Raw genomic sequence first — 15,037 nt, 5'->3', positions numbered from 1 at the left:
AAACAAAAAAACACAAAACAACAACAACCCTCAACCCTACCCAATAAGGGAAGCTCCGTTCATAATTTATAGCTAGGGCGGGTCATGATGATTTTTTATGGAGAAGTATGTACAATGTGAATGATCAACCTTAAATATAATGTACAAAGTAAGTGCCCCCCCCCCCCCCACATCTGCATGTCATGTACGAAATCAACGACTCCAGCCACCTTCCCATAATTTTTAAGCATACTTTTTTCTCATTCTATGTACAAAATTGCTGACCCCATTAATTAAATTATTAATTAATGACATTTCACCATAAAATAGCAACAAAATTACAACAGTTTCCGATATTTTGTATTTCTTTTCTATTTCGTGATTGAAATCATAAAAATACAGCTGTGCTTCACTGAAAAAGTCAAAACGAAATGTTTTTCATATTTGGTGCCAACTCTTACTTTCTGGAACAGTCATGCAATATCAACGACAGGTGCCCGTACGAGTTATCTGCCCCTGCTAATGTCGTTAACACCTAGCGTAAACGGGTCGTGGTGTCAACACGAGAAGACATCTAATGACAACTGTCACTGCATTAAAGGGTATTTTTTGACCAGAAACAGTGACAATTATGGACGAACCGATGGAGGATATGCAACCGGATTCTACACAAGAAAATCAATCCTCAGAAACGACACGGAAAGCGTGTGCCCCCCTCTTGAGACCAGGGAGTATGGGTAAGATTAAAGATGACTCGTGGGCTAGATTTACGACTTGAACATCAATCGTGTACAAACGGAGAGGCACGTTTAATTAATATTATAGAAGCTCATATTGATTGTTGTCAGTGCATGTTATCAATTGTCTTATGAATTGTCTTATCAAATTCACCCGTAACATCAGACTTAGAGAATTATAGTCGAGATAACTATTTCTCGTTTAAAAACAGTTTCTTCAGAGGTAAATACCACGAGGCGCTGTCCCTTCAGTGTCCCAATACTTTAATGATTAAACATGACCCAACCAATAAAACTTAGAACATAGCTTCAGCAGGTACACGAGATGGAATGCCAAATAGCAACGTATATATATAGCCAGACTAGTTTTGGAGGGTCATAACAGTGATTACAGGTCTTACACCTGCTCAGAAGCCCTTGTGTTCAGCTACAAGGCAGCAGTTCATGTCAGTTAAGAATCCCCAGTTCGTACGTCAGCACTCTGTTACTAGTATACCTCAGTATATTTTTCAGATAATGTTAAAGAATATATGAAGTTTTGTGATTAGCTCTGTGGTTTAAGAAAAAAATCTACACAGACTTCCATTCACAATTAATATTTACCTTCTTTGACAAATAGGATACTTTATATAATAAATAGTTTTTAAAAGTAAATTGAAACCCTAACTTTCCATGCAACCAATTTTGAGATTGCTGTTATCAGAACCATAACATTTATATTAAGGGCCACAGTATGTAGAAAATGGATCTGCACGTACAGTGTCGCTGTCAAACACTTTAGCTCCTACTATATCACAACACCCATACCTAAACACATGCTATATCACAATATATTGCAATTACATTTTATTTGCCAATACACAAACCTTCCAGTTTGAATAAACAACTTCACACTTAAATCATAGTTGTAACATATGTTGTAGTATGAATTTGTAATCATGGCTTGTATTTCACAGACCATGCAACAAAATGCAAGAGGACATAAAATAATGCTTATTTTTTTATTGCACCCGGTGCAGTTTTGTAACTACACTGCTATATAAATGTTAAATTCTTCTGAATTTAGAAGAAGAAAAAAATCAATAATTTCCTAATGGTTTGACGAGTATGTGAACACAACTATTGGCTAATTATGAGATGAACATGATCTTGAGTGAGTGTGAGGCGTTGATCATATTGATTACGTAACAAACAAGCATGCAGCTTCTGCGAGTTTATTCTGTACATCTCTTATTAAGTTGCTAGGTATTAGTAAGACAGTTACAACATGCGTGATATAAACATATAGATATGTATATAGTTATGTCATTTGCATGTTTTCAGTTTCATTACCTGACTATGTTGCACTAAACAGTGAAGAGGTGATTTACATAACAAAAGTAGATATGATCTTCCCTATCCTGGCCTTGAAGGGAGGGTGCAGCATGTGGGTGTTTGATTTCAAAGTAGTGCACAGATTCAGTTATCCCTGGTTATACAGGATTCCCTTTTGTCACCTGATGCATTTCCTTCCTGGTGGCTCACATCAAGTTGTCAAACCCAGTCATGTATTACATGGTTTGGTGGGTCAAAGCTTTTTCATGCACAGATACACAAGGTTGACAATCTTATTTGTATCAACAAAGTTAAACAATTTGAATCCTTTCACACCTCAACATCTGATAATGAAATTAAGTTAAGGATTTTCTTTGTCGGGCTTATGATCAAGGTTGATTTTCCTTCTTTGTCTATTCCAGTGATGATGACACTGACTCCAGAAGATTATCAAAATGAATACTGGCCGAAGCTGCAAGGCGCCATTGCTCAACTCCTGACCATGGACCCAGGCAGTTATATCCCCATATCATATGAACAGATGTACAGGTAGGGGTTTGTGACCATGGACCCAGGCAGTTATATCCCCATATCATATGAACAGATGTACAGGTAGGGGTTTGTGACCATAGACCCAGGCAGTTATATCCCCATATCATATGAACAGATGTACAGGTAGGGGTTTGTGACCATGGACCCAGGCAGTTATATCCCCATATCATATGAACAGATGTACAGGTAGGGGTTTGTGACCATGGACCCAGGCAGTTATATCCCTATATCATATGAACAGATGTACAGGTAGGGGTTTGTGACCATAGACCCAGGCAGTTATATCCCCATATCATATGAACAGGTGTACAGGTAGGGGTTTGTGACCATAGACCCAGGCAGTTATATCCCCATATCATATGAACAGATGTACAGGTAGGGGTTTGTGACCATAGACCCAGGCAGTTATATCCCCATATCATATGAACAGGTGTACAGGTAGGGGTTTGTGACCATAGACCCAGGCAGTTATATCCCCATATCATATGAACAGATGTACAGGTAGGGGTTTGTGACCATAGACCCAGGCAGTTATATCCCCATATCATATGAACAGATGTACAGGTAGGGGTTTGTGACCATAGACCCAGGCAGGTATATCCCTATATCATATGAACAGATGTACAGGTAGGGGTTTGTGACCATAGACCCAGGCAGGTATATCCCTATATTATATAAACAGATGTACAGGTAGGGGTTTGTGACCATAGACCCAGGCAGGTATATCCCTATATCATATGAACAGATGTACAGGTAGAGGTTTGTGACCATAGACCCAGGCAGGTATATCCCCATATCATATGAACAGATGTACAGGTAGGGGTTTGTGACCATAGACCCAGGCAGGTATATCCCTATATCATATGAACAGATGTACAGGTAGGGGTTTGTGACCATAGACCCAGGCAGGTACATGTATATCCCTATATCATATGAACAGATGTACAGGTAAGGGTTTGTGAAGTGTCAGTGTCATCATTTTTTACATCTTCCTGACTGAAAGTCCAGTCTCCTGTTTCTTACAGACTAGGCTGGAATTATGGATAACTTTGTATTTCGTCTGCTAATGAATCTATGCACAGCCCAAATATCATATGATGAAATCTATGAACTGTTTGCAAACATTATGATGGCAGCTTTGCAAATTTCAGTTGATTGCTAAAAGCGGCATAAAACCAAACTCACTCACTCACACGCTGTAGTTTTGTACATTATTCCAGGGATATTGTAATCTGGTTGTTATTTTGAAGTTTCCTGCTGTGTGCATAGTGTCCTGTTCCTGTGTTCCAGCTGTGTGTACAAGTGTGTTTGTAAGCAGTTCTCAGAGAGGCTGTACTCGGACCTGCTCGCCCTGATGACGTCGCACGTCCAGATGCTCAATACACAACTCGAGGGCAATGTAAGCTGAAGTGTCTGCTCCTAGCTTGATTACAAGTGATGTGCAGAAACTAAAATACTGCTATGATTGAAGATGACATGTTTATGATAGGGAATATATTATATACCTACCAGACCTAAGTTTGAATTCCATAAAATAAAAATGAATTTTAGCTTAGACTCCACAATCCTTATCAGTAGATGAGAGTAGAAATGTATGATAACTCAAATTGATTTAATGTTTTTAAGACACGTGTACTGAGGTCCCTAAAGTTATTATATGAAATCTCTTCTATTCTTTGTGTTTAATGTTTCAGATGGAGGATTCCAAAAAATTTATAGAATGTTTCTCCTTCACGATGCACCAGTATCTTCAAGCTCTGGCTGTCATTGTCCCCATCTTTAACTACATGGTGAGTCAGACAGGCTCCCACCACCTACTTCAGGGGTTTGAAATTGGGGTGGAAGCATGTTGGGTTTGATCATTAACATGTTTAAGATGTTGAGTTAAACTTGGCAAAGATCCACACCATAGATCTATCAGGGCCAGCCAGCCAGCACCCTGGATGTGGAGTATTCCTGTAAGCAACACATGTATTATAAGACCACATTCAACACTGACAACACATTGTAATACAAACAGCAATGATGAAGAGTAAATTTAGGAATAATATTCATGTTACAATTGGTTGCTTGGAAATAGGTTAGATATAGATCATCATCAATTTGCTTGGCTTCATTTCAGAATCGGTTTTATGTTGAGAACAAGTTAAAGAAGGATTTGAATGAAGAATTACGGCGACTGTTTCGAATCCATGTGGCGGACCATCACATCAATACCTTACTGCGTAAGTTCATTGTCATTTTGAACTAGGTCAAGGACATTAAGTAAGTGCTGGCAAGGTCAAGGACACTGTTAGTTCTAACAAGGTCAGAGACATTTTGTCAGTAAAAGAATGTTTCCGTAGCCATTGAAATGTAATGTATATCAAGTTGGTCTGTACCTTGTGTTCCTTTATCAGCTGCATTTGTGGCCTGCTCCTCTGTGTAACCCAAATTGTTAATCGGTCTTATAATATTCATCATTCTTCAGCTCTGTTGGAGGAAGTTAGCTGCCAACCATTTGCCATTGCACCACCTGTGATGGCTAACCTCATGAGAAATCTTCACTCATTAAACTCAGGTAAGTCTTCCTCCACTCAGAGCTTTGTGTGTGTTACACAAAGAGTATTTATTGATTAGCACTGTAGAAGTGTGTTGAGAATCCCACACAAGTGTGTTAGTATATGACAGTTGCCTTCAAAACATTATGCTGCATTATAACTGTAGTGATATCGTCTAGGAAATGTCACAACCATAGGAAGCTACAGGTGTACAGATCACTCATCACTGAAAACTCACGTTTGATTCCCCACATCTTCACACTCGTAAAATCCACTCTCTCACTAACGCTAGGAGATATCACTTGATCTCACCAAGCACAGTAGCAGCCACTGGATGATAACAGAATAAACCAGAAGCAATTTGTATGGATGACAGCATCTATATCAGGTGTGCGAGGTGACTACATCTAACAGAATACATGTGTTGGGACAAATGTGTCCATAACAAGTGGAATAATAGGCCTGTAGACATACACAAAGACATCGGTGATTGTTAGGAAGCATGTCATTAGCACACACTGAGGGGATAGGAAAGTGCTACATTGTGCTCAACTCAAGGTAGGCTGTAGTGTCTATTCAAATGGTGTTCTTCCTGACACGGGGGCAGTGGGGTAGCCTAGTGGTTAAAGCGTTGGCTCGTCACGCCGAAGACCCGGGTTCGAATCACCACATGGGTACAATGTGTAAAGCCTATTTCTGGTGTCCCCAGCCGTGATGTTGCTGGAATATTGCTAAAAGAGGCGTAAAACCAAATTCAGTCAGTCAGTCTTCCTGTCACCTGTGTTGTCAGGGTTTGCTTCCAGAAGATAATCGATGTATTCAGATGCTGACTACATTCATCAATATTGAGCAGATCACTGTATTATGACTGGTCCTTTCTGGTTTCAGAGTATGTGAGATTAAAACCAGCTTTATTTGCTAAGTTCATACCCAGTGTTCTTCCACCGACCTCTGTGGCAGATTTAGAGAAATATATCGACGAGGTGCAGCAGATGCAGAGGGATATTCACCTACTACCAGACTTCGCACAGTGAGTTGCTAGGATTATGTGTAACCATGGTAACAGAAAACCCAACAACTATGGAGAAATTAACCATTATGTAAATATGATACTGTTTTTAAACATTAGTAATGTCCCCGACTTCACAAAAACGTCTTGTTGATAAACAGATAACATGTTATAGGCTGTGGAACTGAATGATGTAATATCATTTTGAAGTAGTAAGTACAAGGGTTATTAGCATTGTGTGTTTTGATCAAACTTACTCAATAAGCTTTCATTGTTTCTCTTGCATGCTCAGTCTTGATTGATTGATTGTATTAGTTTCTCGTCCACGCGTCAAAGACCTTTCGAATCTCCACATGGGCACAATGCTACTGTTGCTGGAAATTGAAAAGCATCTTGTATCATTCAGCATCATTCAGCATAATACTTACAGTCCTAGATTTAGTAAGGGGAGGGTCAAACAGCCTTCAAATCCTGTACAATCTATTAGAGTAAGTATATATAAGACAACAGACTGAGAATAAGTAAAATACATTGATAGTAGTCCTCATTGGCAAGAACTCAACCTGTTCTCAGTGCTTCAGTTTTGCTTGTACACCAATAGAGCACATGCCCAGAAAAGGTTCTTGTCTTTTTCTAACAGGTCTTGCTACAAACTGAAGACCGTATTTTATTTTACTTAATGAACATGAACTCTGGGAATGGTCTGATTCCTGTTGTCAGAAGTGATAAAGATGGCAAATGGTTGGCCCTAAAGACAAAGTGCTGTGCTTTTCAAAATGTGGATATTCTCACCATGCTCACAGAACAGACATCATGGGGATAGGCTTACAAAACAGTGATATGGACAATTTGTATTTCAGCCATGATCAGAGCCGGAAGAGGGGGTGTGAGGAGGACATATCTGTCAATTGACACAAGGTGGGTACAATACAATGCACACAAGGTGGGTACCATACAATACACACAAGATGGGTACCATACTATACACACAAGATGGGTACCTCACAATACACACAAGATGGGTACCTCACAATACACACACGGTGGGTACCTCACAATACACACAAGATGGGTACCTCACAATACACACAAGATGGGTACCTCACAATACACACAAGATGGGTACCTCACAATACACACAAGATGGGTACCTCACAATACACACAAGATGGGTACACACACACACGAGGTGGGTACCTCACAATACACACAAGGTGGATGCCATACTATACACCTCACACACAAGGTGGGTACCACATCACAATACACACACAGGTGGGTACCACAATACACTGGCATACACACAATACCTACAATACACACAAGATGTGGGTACCATACTATACACACACAAGGTGGGTGCCATACAATACACACAAGGTGGGTACCTCACACATACACACACAAGGTGGGTACCATACAATACACACAAGATGGGTACCTCACAATACACACAAGGTACCTCACAATACCATACAATACACACAAGACACACAAGATGGGTACCTCACACAATGGGTACACACACAGATGGGTGCCATACCACACAACGCGGTACACACAACACACAAGTGGGTACCTCATCACACAAGGTGGATGCAATACACACAAGGTTGGTACCATACACACACCTGGGTACAACACACACACAAGGTGGGTACCACACAATACACACAAGGTGGGTGCCACACAATACACACACAAGGTGGGTGCCACACAATACACACACAAGCTGGGTATCTCACAATACACACACAGGGTGGGTACCTCAATACAATGCACACAAGGTGGGTACCTCTAACACATGGGTCACACAAGGTGGGTACCATACAATGCACACAAGATGGGTTCCCTCAATAATACACACAAGTTGGGTACCATACAATACACACAATACACACAAGATGGGTACCACACAATACACACATGGTGGGTACCATACAATACACACAAGGTGGGTACCATACAATACACACAAGGTGGGTACCATACAATACACACAAGATGGGTACCACACAATACACACAAGGTGGGTGCCACACTTTACACACAAGGTGGGTACCATACTATACACACAAGGTGGGTGCCACACGATACACACAAGCTTGGTGCCACACAATACACACATGGTGGGTACCGTACAATGCACACAAGATGGGTACCACAATACAGACAAGGTGGATGCCACACAATACACACAAGGTGGGGACCATAAAATGCACACAAAGTGGGTACCACACAATATGGGTGCCACACGATACACACAGGGTTTGGGACCATACAATACACACAAGGTGGGTGCCACACGATACACAAGGTGGGTGCCACACAATACACACATGGTAGGTGCCACACAATACACACATGGTGGGTGCCATACAATACACACATGGTGGGTACCTCTAAATACACACAAGTTGGGTGCCATACAATGCACAAAAGATGGGTACCACAATACACACAAGGTGGGTACCTCTCAATGCACACAAGGTGGGTACCTCTCAATGCACACAGGGTGGGTACCTCTCAATACACACAAGATGGGTACCTCTCAATACACACAAGATGGGTACCACAATACACACAATCTGGGTACCATACAATGCACACAAGGTGGGTACCATACAATGCACACAAGGTGGGTGCCATACAATGCACACAAGGTGGGTACCTCTCAATGCACACAAGGTGGGTACCTCTCAATGCACACAGGGTGGGTACCTCTCAATACACACAAGATGGGTACCTCTCAATACACACAGGGTGGGTACCTCTCAATACACACAAGATGGGTACCTCTCAATACACACAAGATGGGTACCTCTCAATACACACAAGATGGGTACCTCTCAATACACACAAGATGGGTACCTCTCAATACACACAAGGTGGGTACCTCTCAATGCACACAAGGTGGGTACCATACAATACATACAGTGTATACCTGAGGTATACAATGGGTATATAACAATGCACAATGATGCCTCACATCACACCTCTGCTGGGTTTTACACAACTCAGATATATAGTGAGTGAGTGAGTTTAGTTTTACACTGCACTCAGCAATATTCCAGCTATATTGGCATCTGGACCAGACAGTCCAGGGATCAACAGCATGAGCATCAATCTACGCAATTGGGATACGATGACATGTGTCAACCCAGTCAGCCTGACCACCAGATCCCGTTAGTCGCCTCTTACGACAAGCATGGGTTACTGAAGATCAATTCTAACCCGGACCTTCACGGGTCTCAGATATATACGTCCAGTATGCAGAGATGACAACAAAAGAAATGTAGATGACGTTCTTGGGGATGCACATTAATATTCACTGTTCCAAATTCTTGATAAAGATTAATCATTGACTTGCACATTTCACAACTTTATGGGAACCAGGAATATTATGGGCCCATCTCAGATTTCTATTTTCGCCTGTTGTGTAAATTTTTTTTGGTTAAAACTATTTTCCTGATAATTAACACTTATTTTTTTTAACTTTTTTTCAGAATCCCAAGATCAAGCAGTAATTCCCTGTGACCCTTTGGGGTTAAATGGAACCCCTCCATGAACAATTTTGATGAGGAGACTGGATAAGTCTGTTACTTCTCAGAGGGGAGTTGTTTGCTTGGATTTGAACTGTTATCATGCAGTAATTATATGCAAACTACAATCCCCTAATAATTCAAGATAAACGAAGAGAAAATCCAAGATGTGAAAGAGACACTGGAGTTTTTGTGTTGCTTCTGTTGGAAGATGAGGGTCATGTGTTGTATCCTTAACCCTTTGGGGTGTATGAGACTTACCACACCATCTCTTGTGTTGTATCCTTAACCCTTTGGGATGTATGAGATTTGCCGCACCATCTCATGTGTTGTGTTCTTGACTGGGGCAGAGTTTGGGATGTATGAGATTTACCGTAACCATCTCATGTGTTGTGTTCTTGTGTCCTAGGTCAGGGCTTTGAACCCAACTTCACCAGGATATGCTGTTCATAGGTTTGAATCAATGTTTGCAAGGATATGCCCATCATAGGTTTGAACCCAGGTCTGCCAGGATATGGCAGTTGTAGGTTTGAACCCAGGTTTGCCAGGATATGGCAGTTGTAGGTTTGAACCCAGGTTTGCCAGGTTATGGTGATTCTAGGTTTGAACCCAGGTCTGCCAGGATATGGCACCTGGAGGTTTGAACCCAGGTCTGCCAGGATATGCTGAATGTAGGTTTGAACCCAGTTCTGCCAGGATATGCTGATTGTAGGTTTGAACCCAGTTCTGCCAGGATATGCTGATTGTAGGTTTGAACCCAGGTCTGCCAGGATATGCTGACTGTAGGTTTGGAGCCAGGTCTGCCAGGATATGCTGATTGTAGGTTTGAACCTAGGATATGCCGGTATTTTTTAACCCAGGTTTGCCAGGATATGCTAGTAGGTTTGGACCCCTTTTCGCCAGGATATGCCAATGATAGGTTTGGAGCCAGGTTTGCCAGGATATGCCAGTTGTAGTTTTGAACCGGTAGATGTCAGTTGTAAGTCTGCTCCAGTCCACACCTCTCATCTATCTTACTTATATTCACGGACGACTTCACCAAACTGGTACAAGGCGATGACCAGTATCACATTGGCTTACCTCACATCTCACTTAAACTGATTTGAATAGAGACCTTAAGGCTACATTAAACCCAACAGTCTCATTCTGCATTATCTTGAAAACTATACCAGATGTAATTAACACGGCTGGTTGTAACTGTTGCCAAGGTGTTGATGAAAGCCAGAGAACCTACCAGGTTAGGGATCGTAACTTTCTGTTGGAGGACATGTTCTAATTGGCAATTTGAGCTGGTTTGGACTGGTGGCTGAGCATGTCATGGTTTGTCCGGGAATGCAGTATAGTGTGTGTTTCTCAAGTGGATAACATTTTGATGGAATCTGGATCAGGGTATGTTTTGCTGTTGTTTTGGCCCCCATCTTGGATTGGGAGTCCTCATGTACCTTTGAGGAGAATTGTCAAGCAAGCCCAGTTAACATGCTACAGGGTAAAAGGGTAAATTCTTGGTGTTTTTACATTTACTTGTCACCATTGGTCACACGTATAAATTGCGTGTAAGTATTTTTGTCTACAGTGTGTGTAGTAATTGACATGTTCGATGCATAGACATTTCATTTTGATTCAATGGTTTGAGACTGAAGGTTCAAATGTGAAGATACCTTGGCATGAAATACTCCCTTTTAGACATGTAAACAGCATGTACATCAGAATTTAAAGTACAAAAGAAATTTATACCTTTGGGCAGCACTTTTTTGTCTTTGAATTCAATTGTGCAAAATATATGTCACTTTGACTTGTATTGTATGCATGATGCCTCAGAATGATGCATGACCTCATTCAACAATCAATGATGTCTTTGTTCAGTGTCATAAAACACTTCATAACATCAAACAATGTCATCGAACAATGCATGACATGGTCTAACAATGTCTCAAACAATGCATGACATCATCAATAAACGATGTCCTTAAACAGTGTAATCAAAGCATGATGTCATTGAACAGTGTTGTCAAAGCATGATGTAATTGAACAGTGTTATCAAGTGATGTAAGACATTAAACAATGTCAAACAATGCATGACTTCATCAAACAATGAATAATGTCATTGAACAATGTTATCAAGTGATATTAGACTACAAACAGTGTAAAAGAATGCATGGTCAAAAAATGATAAGAAACGACCCTTTTGTTTGCTGGGCACTCATATGAGCAAATCATGTTCCCACTCTCATGGCAGGGACACTTCAGAATGTGTGACTCTGCTGCAAGGTTCGGAATGTGAGACTGCTGCAAGGTTTGGAGATGCACATGTCAGTTACTGCTGTGGAGATACTGCTTGAATAATAGCTAAATAACACCTCAGCATAATCATATGACAAGGCAAGGCCAGATTTAAAACTTAAATTTATGGATCCGCCAACAGTTAAACTCACAGTTGAAAAGACGCAGTTCAAGGCAGTCAGCATAGTCGTTGTTTTAGTTCACATCCGATACAAGTCGGCGACATCAAGACAAGCTACAATCAGCTGGTCATGTGTTCAGGTCCCTCATTTCTGTGGTTTGGTGCCACAAGGGCGTTGTTGTACAAAACAACCTTAGCGCTATGACAGTCGTTAGTCTATGTTAAGGTATGGGCGTTATTGTCACCTCAGCCCAAAAATCACTGTGTACAATGGCACCCATGGCCAATGGGTTTCATCAAAGGATATAAGGATGAAAAATATTTGGCCAGATCCACCCCCAGCATCCATGTATTATTACAACAAGACAGAACCTGTGTCATTCTCAGCTCATATTTATCTGGCAACTTGACATGACGGAAACTCTGATCAAAGTTACATAAGCAGAACTCACTCATTGTTACCACATAATGGAAAACTGTTCTTCCCAACAGAATGATACCAGGATGTAATAAACACCTTGTGTTTGTACTATAGTGTGTATATGTGTGTAAATAATGTGCCCATATGCTGTATATATACAACTGTAGCTTGTGTAAACATACCTGTAACCTTGTACATTATTGTAGCACATGTTTACATTGAGCCGTAGCTGTAGCTCAGGGGATGTGTAGTATTAGGTCAAGGTCATACCCACTAACACCACGTCTACTGGAGTAGCATAACACGCTAGCTCCACGTCTACTGGAGTAGCATAACATGCTAGCTTGTTTACTGAATAATAATTTCAATACATTGGATTTCATATTGGTCAGGGTCAGTGGGGTAGCCTAGTGGTTAAAGCGTTCGCTCATCATGCCGAAGACCCGGGTTCGATTCCCTACATGGATACAATGTGTGAAGCCCATTTATGGTGTCTCCCCCGTGACATTGCTAGAATATTGCTAAAAGTGGCGTAAAACTAAACTCACTCATTTTGGTCAATGAAAAAATCAGTTCTGTTTAAAATGCAATCCTGATCAACTAAACGTGGCAAAATAGAATGACTTCCTGAGTCCTTTACATGTAATAGGAATTTAATGGTCACAAAGACTGCTGTGTTAAGGAGCTGAGATAGCAAAATGGCCTCTCAGCTCTGAAATGACATGGAATAATTCTGCCAATTATCATCTCAATAACCCCATTGGATTGTCAGCCTAGGGCTGGGTTACCATGGTTTCTTAACTAATTTGCAAGTTTACCTTTGTGGCCATCTTGAACCTGAAATAGTTCATCTCGCTCATGGCTGCCTAGAACTTTCGGACGCAGATCTATTCTGATTTTGATTTTTTTTACCAAACCTGATTATCTATATACATAAAGTTTGAAATGTGTTTTTCTTTAAAGAATATTAGTTTGGTTTGAATGATCATGAAAGACGTTCTATATCCCCTTTAGTAAAATACTGGTGATGGAATCATGATATAAAGTTTTGTTGGAGAAAGACAACAGGGTGTTATGGTTGGTTATACACTGGAGTACATCTAGTGAAGGGATTATATCATTTCTATTCTTATTTGGATCGGTTTTCACTACAAGGAATGTCCACTATTTCCGTTCTTCAATCCCAGTGAGACACTCACTCATCCCATGTTATATTTGCTGTGTGTATTCAGTCACTTAAGTGGGAATAATGAATCATTTTTGTTCTGAAGTTATACTTTTGTTTCAGTGGAGCAATAAATTAGCGTTCTCTTACTGCTTGTTTGCTGTTCAGTGTTACCAAAGTCTGTTTCTGTTATCAAATTGTTTCCAATCCAAAACCCTCCCTGCTTATTATTTTAATGTTTTTCTATGCCATTTTCATTGTTTTATCAATCAGTTCTTGAACAAAATTAGTAATTCTTGCCTATAATTTCCTTGATCGTTTGCTTTTGTTAAAGTATGGGCATTAAAATGGGGAAAGTCATGGTGCTGAGAGAAGATCTACCAAGAGGTCCAAATTCATTCTCTTAGTAAGAGAACCAGTACCTTATGAATGTCCTGGGCCCCCTTTCCTCAAAGCGACCATAGCTCTAAGATGATCGTAACTCCCATACTTTAGCATAGACTTACGACAGTCGTAGCACTCCCATACTTTAGCATAGACTGATCGCTTTGAGGAACGGGACCTTGGACTATTATAGCCCATTTAGTAACACATATATTACACAGCAGCAATACTTCATAACTGAAATAAGGTTACTTTAGAAGCATCTTAAACATTTGGTGTCAGTGTTAAGGGGTTTGGGTATGGGAGAGTGTCATGGTGTAAATTCTTCTATGGGTTTGCCTTATTTATATGTTTACTGAATCACCAAATAGTTTTCAGATATTAGTACTTGTATTTCATGATACAATGTTACTGTGTGAGACGATATTTTTTACCCTGGGTCTTCAGTTAAAGGGATGGTTTCTAAGGTATTTGTAGTCAATCTGTCACACTTACTGGTATACATGTTCTCCAGAAACAATGACAGTATGTTGCTTTGTTCATAGTTTGTGTACAGAATTGTCAATATACAAGTTGTTATTCTTTGCAACATGATATTAAATGACTTAAATATTGTCTCTGTTTGGTTGTTTTTCAAGTTCCTGTTCACAATTAATCAACAAATACATCGCGGGAACAGTTAATGGCACAACTGGTCCATTTGTACAAGAAACTGACCGAGCGTATGCCCGGAGAGCGGAACTTCGCGGGTTCGATCCCCGGCCGCGTCATACCAAAAGACGTTAAAATATGGTACTTGTTGGTCCCTGCCTGGCGCTCGGCATTAATGGGTACAACAAGGACTGGTCGGCTTGGAGTCAGTATAATGTGTCTGAGTGGGGTATTCATCCACATACACATACTCATGCATGCACGTCGTCATATGAGCGAAATATTCTCCAGCACAACGTTAAACCCAATTTCACCTCACCTTGTACAAGAAACCACAATTGT

General features: G+C 40.6%; 1 protein-coding gene across 6 annotated transcripts; it reads left to right on the top strand.

The window, feature by feature from the left end:
* The first annotated feature begins 519 nt into the window (after positions 1–519).
* On the top strand, positions 520–14,658 carry LOC124274338 (CDK2-associated and cullin domain-containing protein 1-like). Of its 6 annotated transcripts, none has more exons than XR_006897919.1 (11): positions 520–716; positions 2,453–2,579; positions 3,873–3,981; positions 4,277–4,372; positions 4,705–4,807; positions 5,053–5,142; positions 6,011–6,152; positions 6,992–7,049; positions 7,487–7,511; positions 9,638–10,249; positions 10,605–14,658. XR_006897919.1 is itself a non-coding variant. In XM_046709699.1 (10 exons), the coding sequence occupies exons 1-8, from the start codon at positions 611–613 to the stop codon at positions 7,041–7,043; spliced, it is 825 nt and encodes a 274-aa protein (XP_046565655.1). In that variant the 5' UTR covers positions 520–610; the 3' UTR covers positions 7,044–7,049; positions 7,487–7,511; positions 9,638–14,658. The 6 variants fall into 6 exon arrangements, 3 of the variants coding, with proteins under 3 accessions (XP_046565655.1, XP_046565656.1, XP_046565657.1); XR_006897918.1 differs by having other exon boundaries at positions 9,638–10,258; positions 10,296–14,658; XR_006897917.1 differs by having other exon boundaries at positions 9,638–10,434; positions 10,509–14,658.
* The last annotated feature ends 379 nt before the right edge of the window (positions 14,659–15,037 follow it).

The sequence above is a fragment of the Haliotis rubra genome, unplaced genomic scaffold (assembly GCF_003918875.1).
Source record: "Haliotis rubra isolate DU_JTF1 unplaced genomic scaffold, ASM391887v1 Scf19, whole genome shotgun sequence".
Taxonomy (NCBI): Eukaryota; Metazoa; Mollusca; class Gastropoda; order Lepetellida; family Haliotidae; genus Haliotis; species Haliotis rubra.
The sequence above is the reverse complement of the archived record's forward strand: the minus strand, read 5'-3'. Positions and strand labels throughout refer to the sequence as shown.

Coding starts and splice junctions, on each gene's coding strand:
- LOC124274338 (XM_046709700.1), top strand. CDS start 611: ATGGACGAACCGATGGAGGATATGCAACCGGATTCTACACAAGAAAAT. Junction 4,373..4,704: donor TCCCCATCTTTAACTACATG/GTGAGTCAGACA, acceptor GCTTCATTTCAG/AATCGGTTTTATGTTGAGAA. Junction 6,153..6,991: donor CTACTACCAGACTTCGCACA/GTGAGTTGCTAG, acceptor TTTGTATTTCAG/CCATGATCAGAGCCGGAAGA.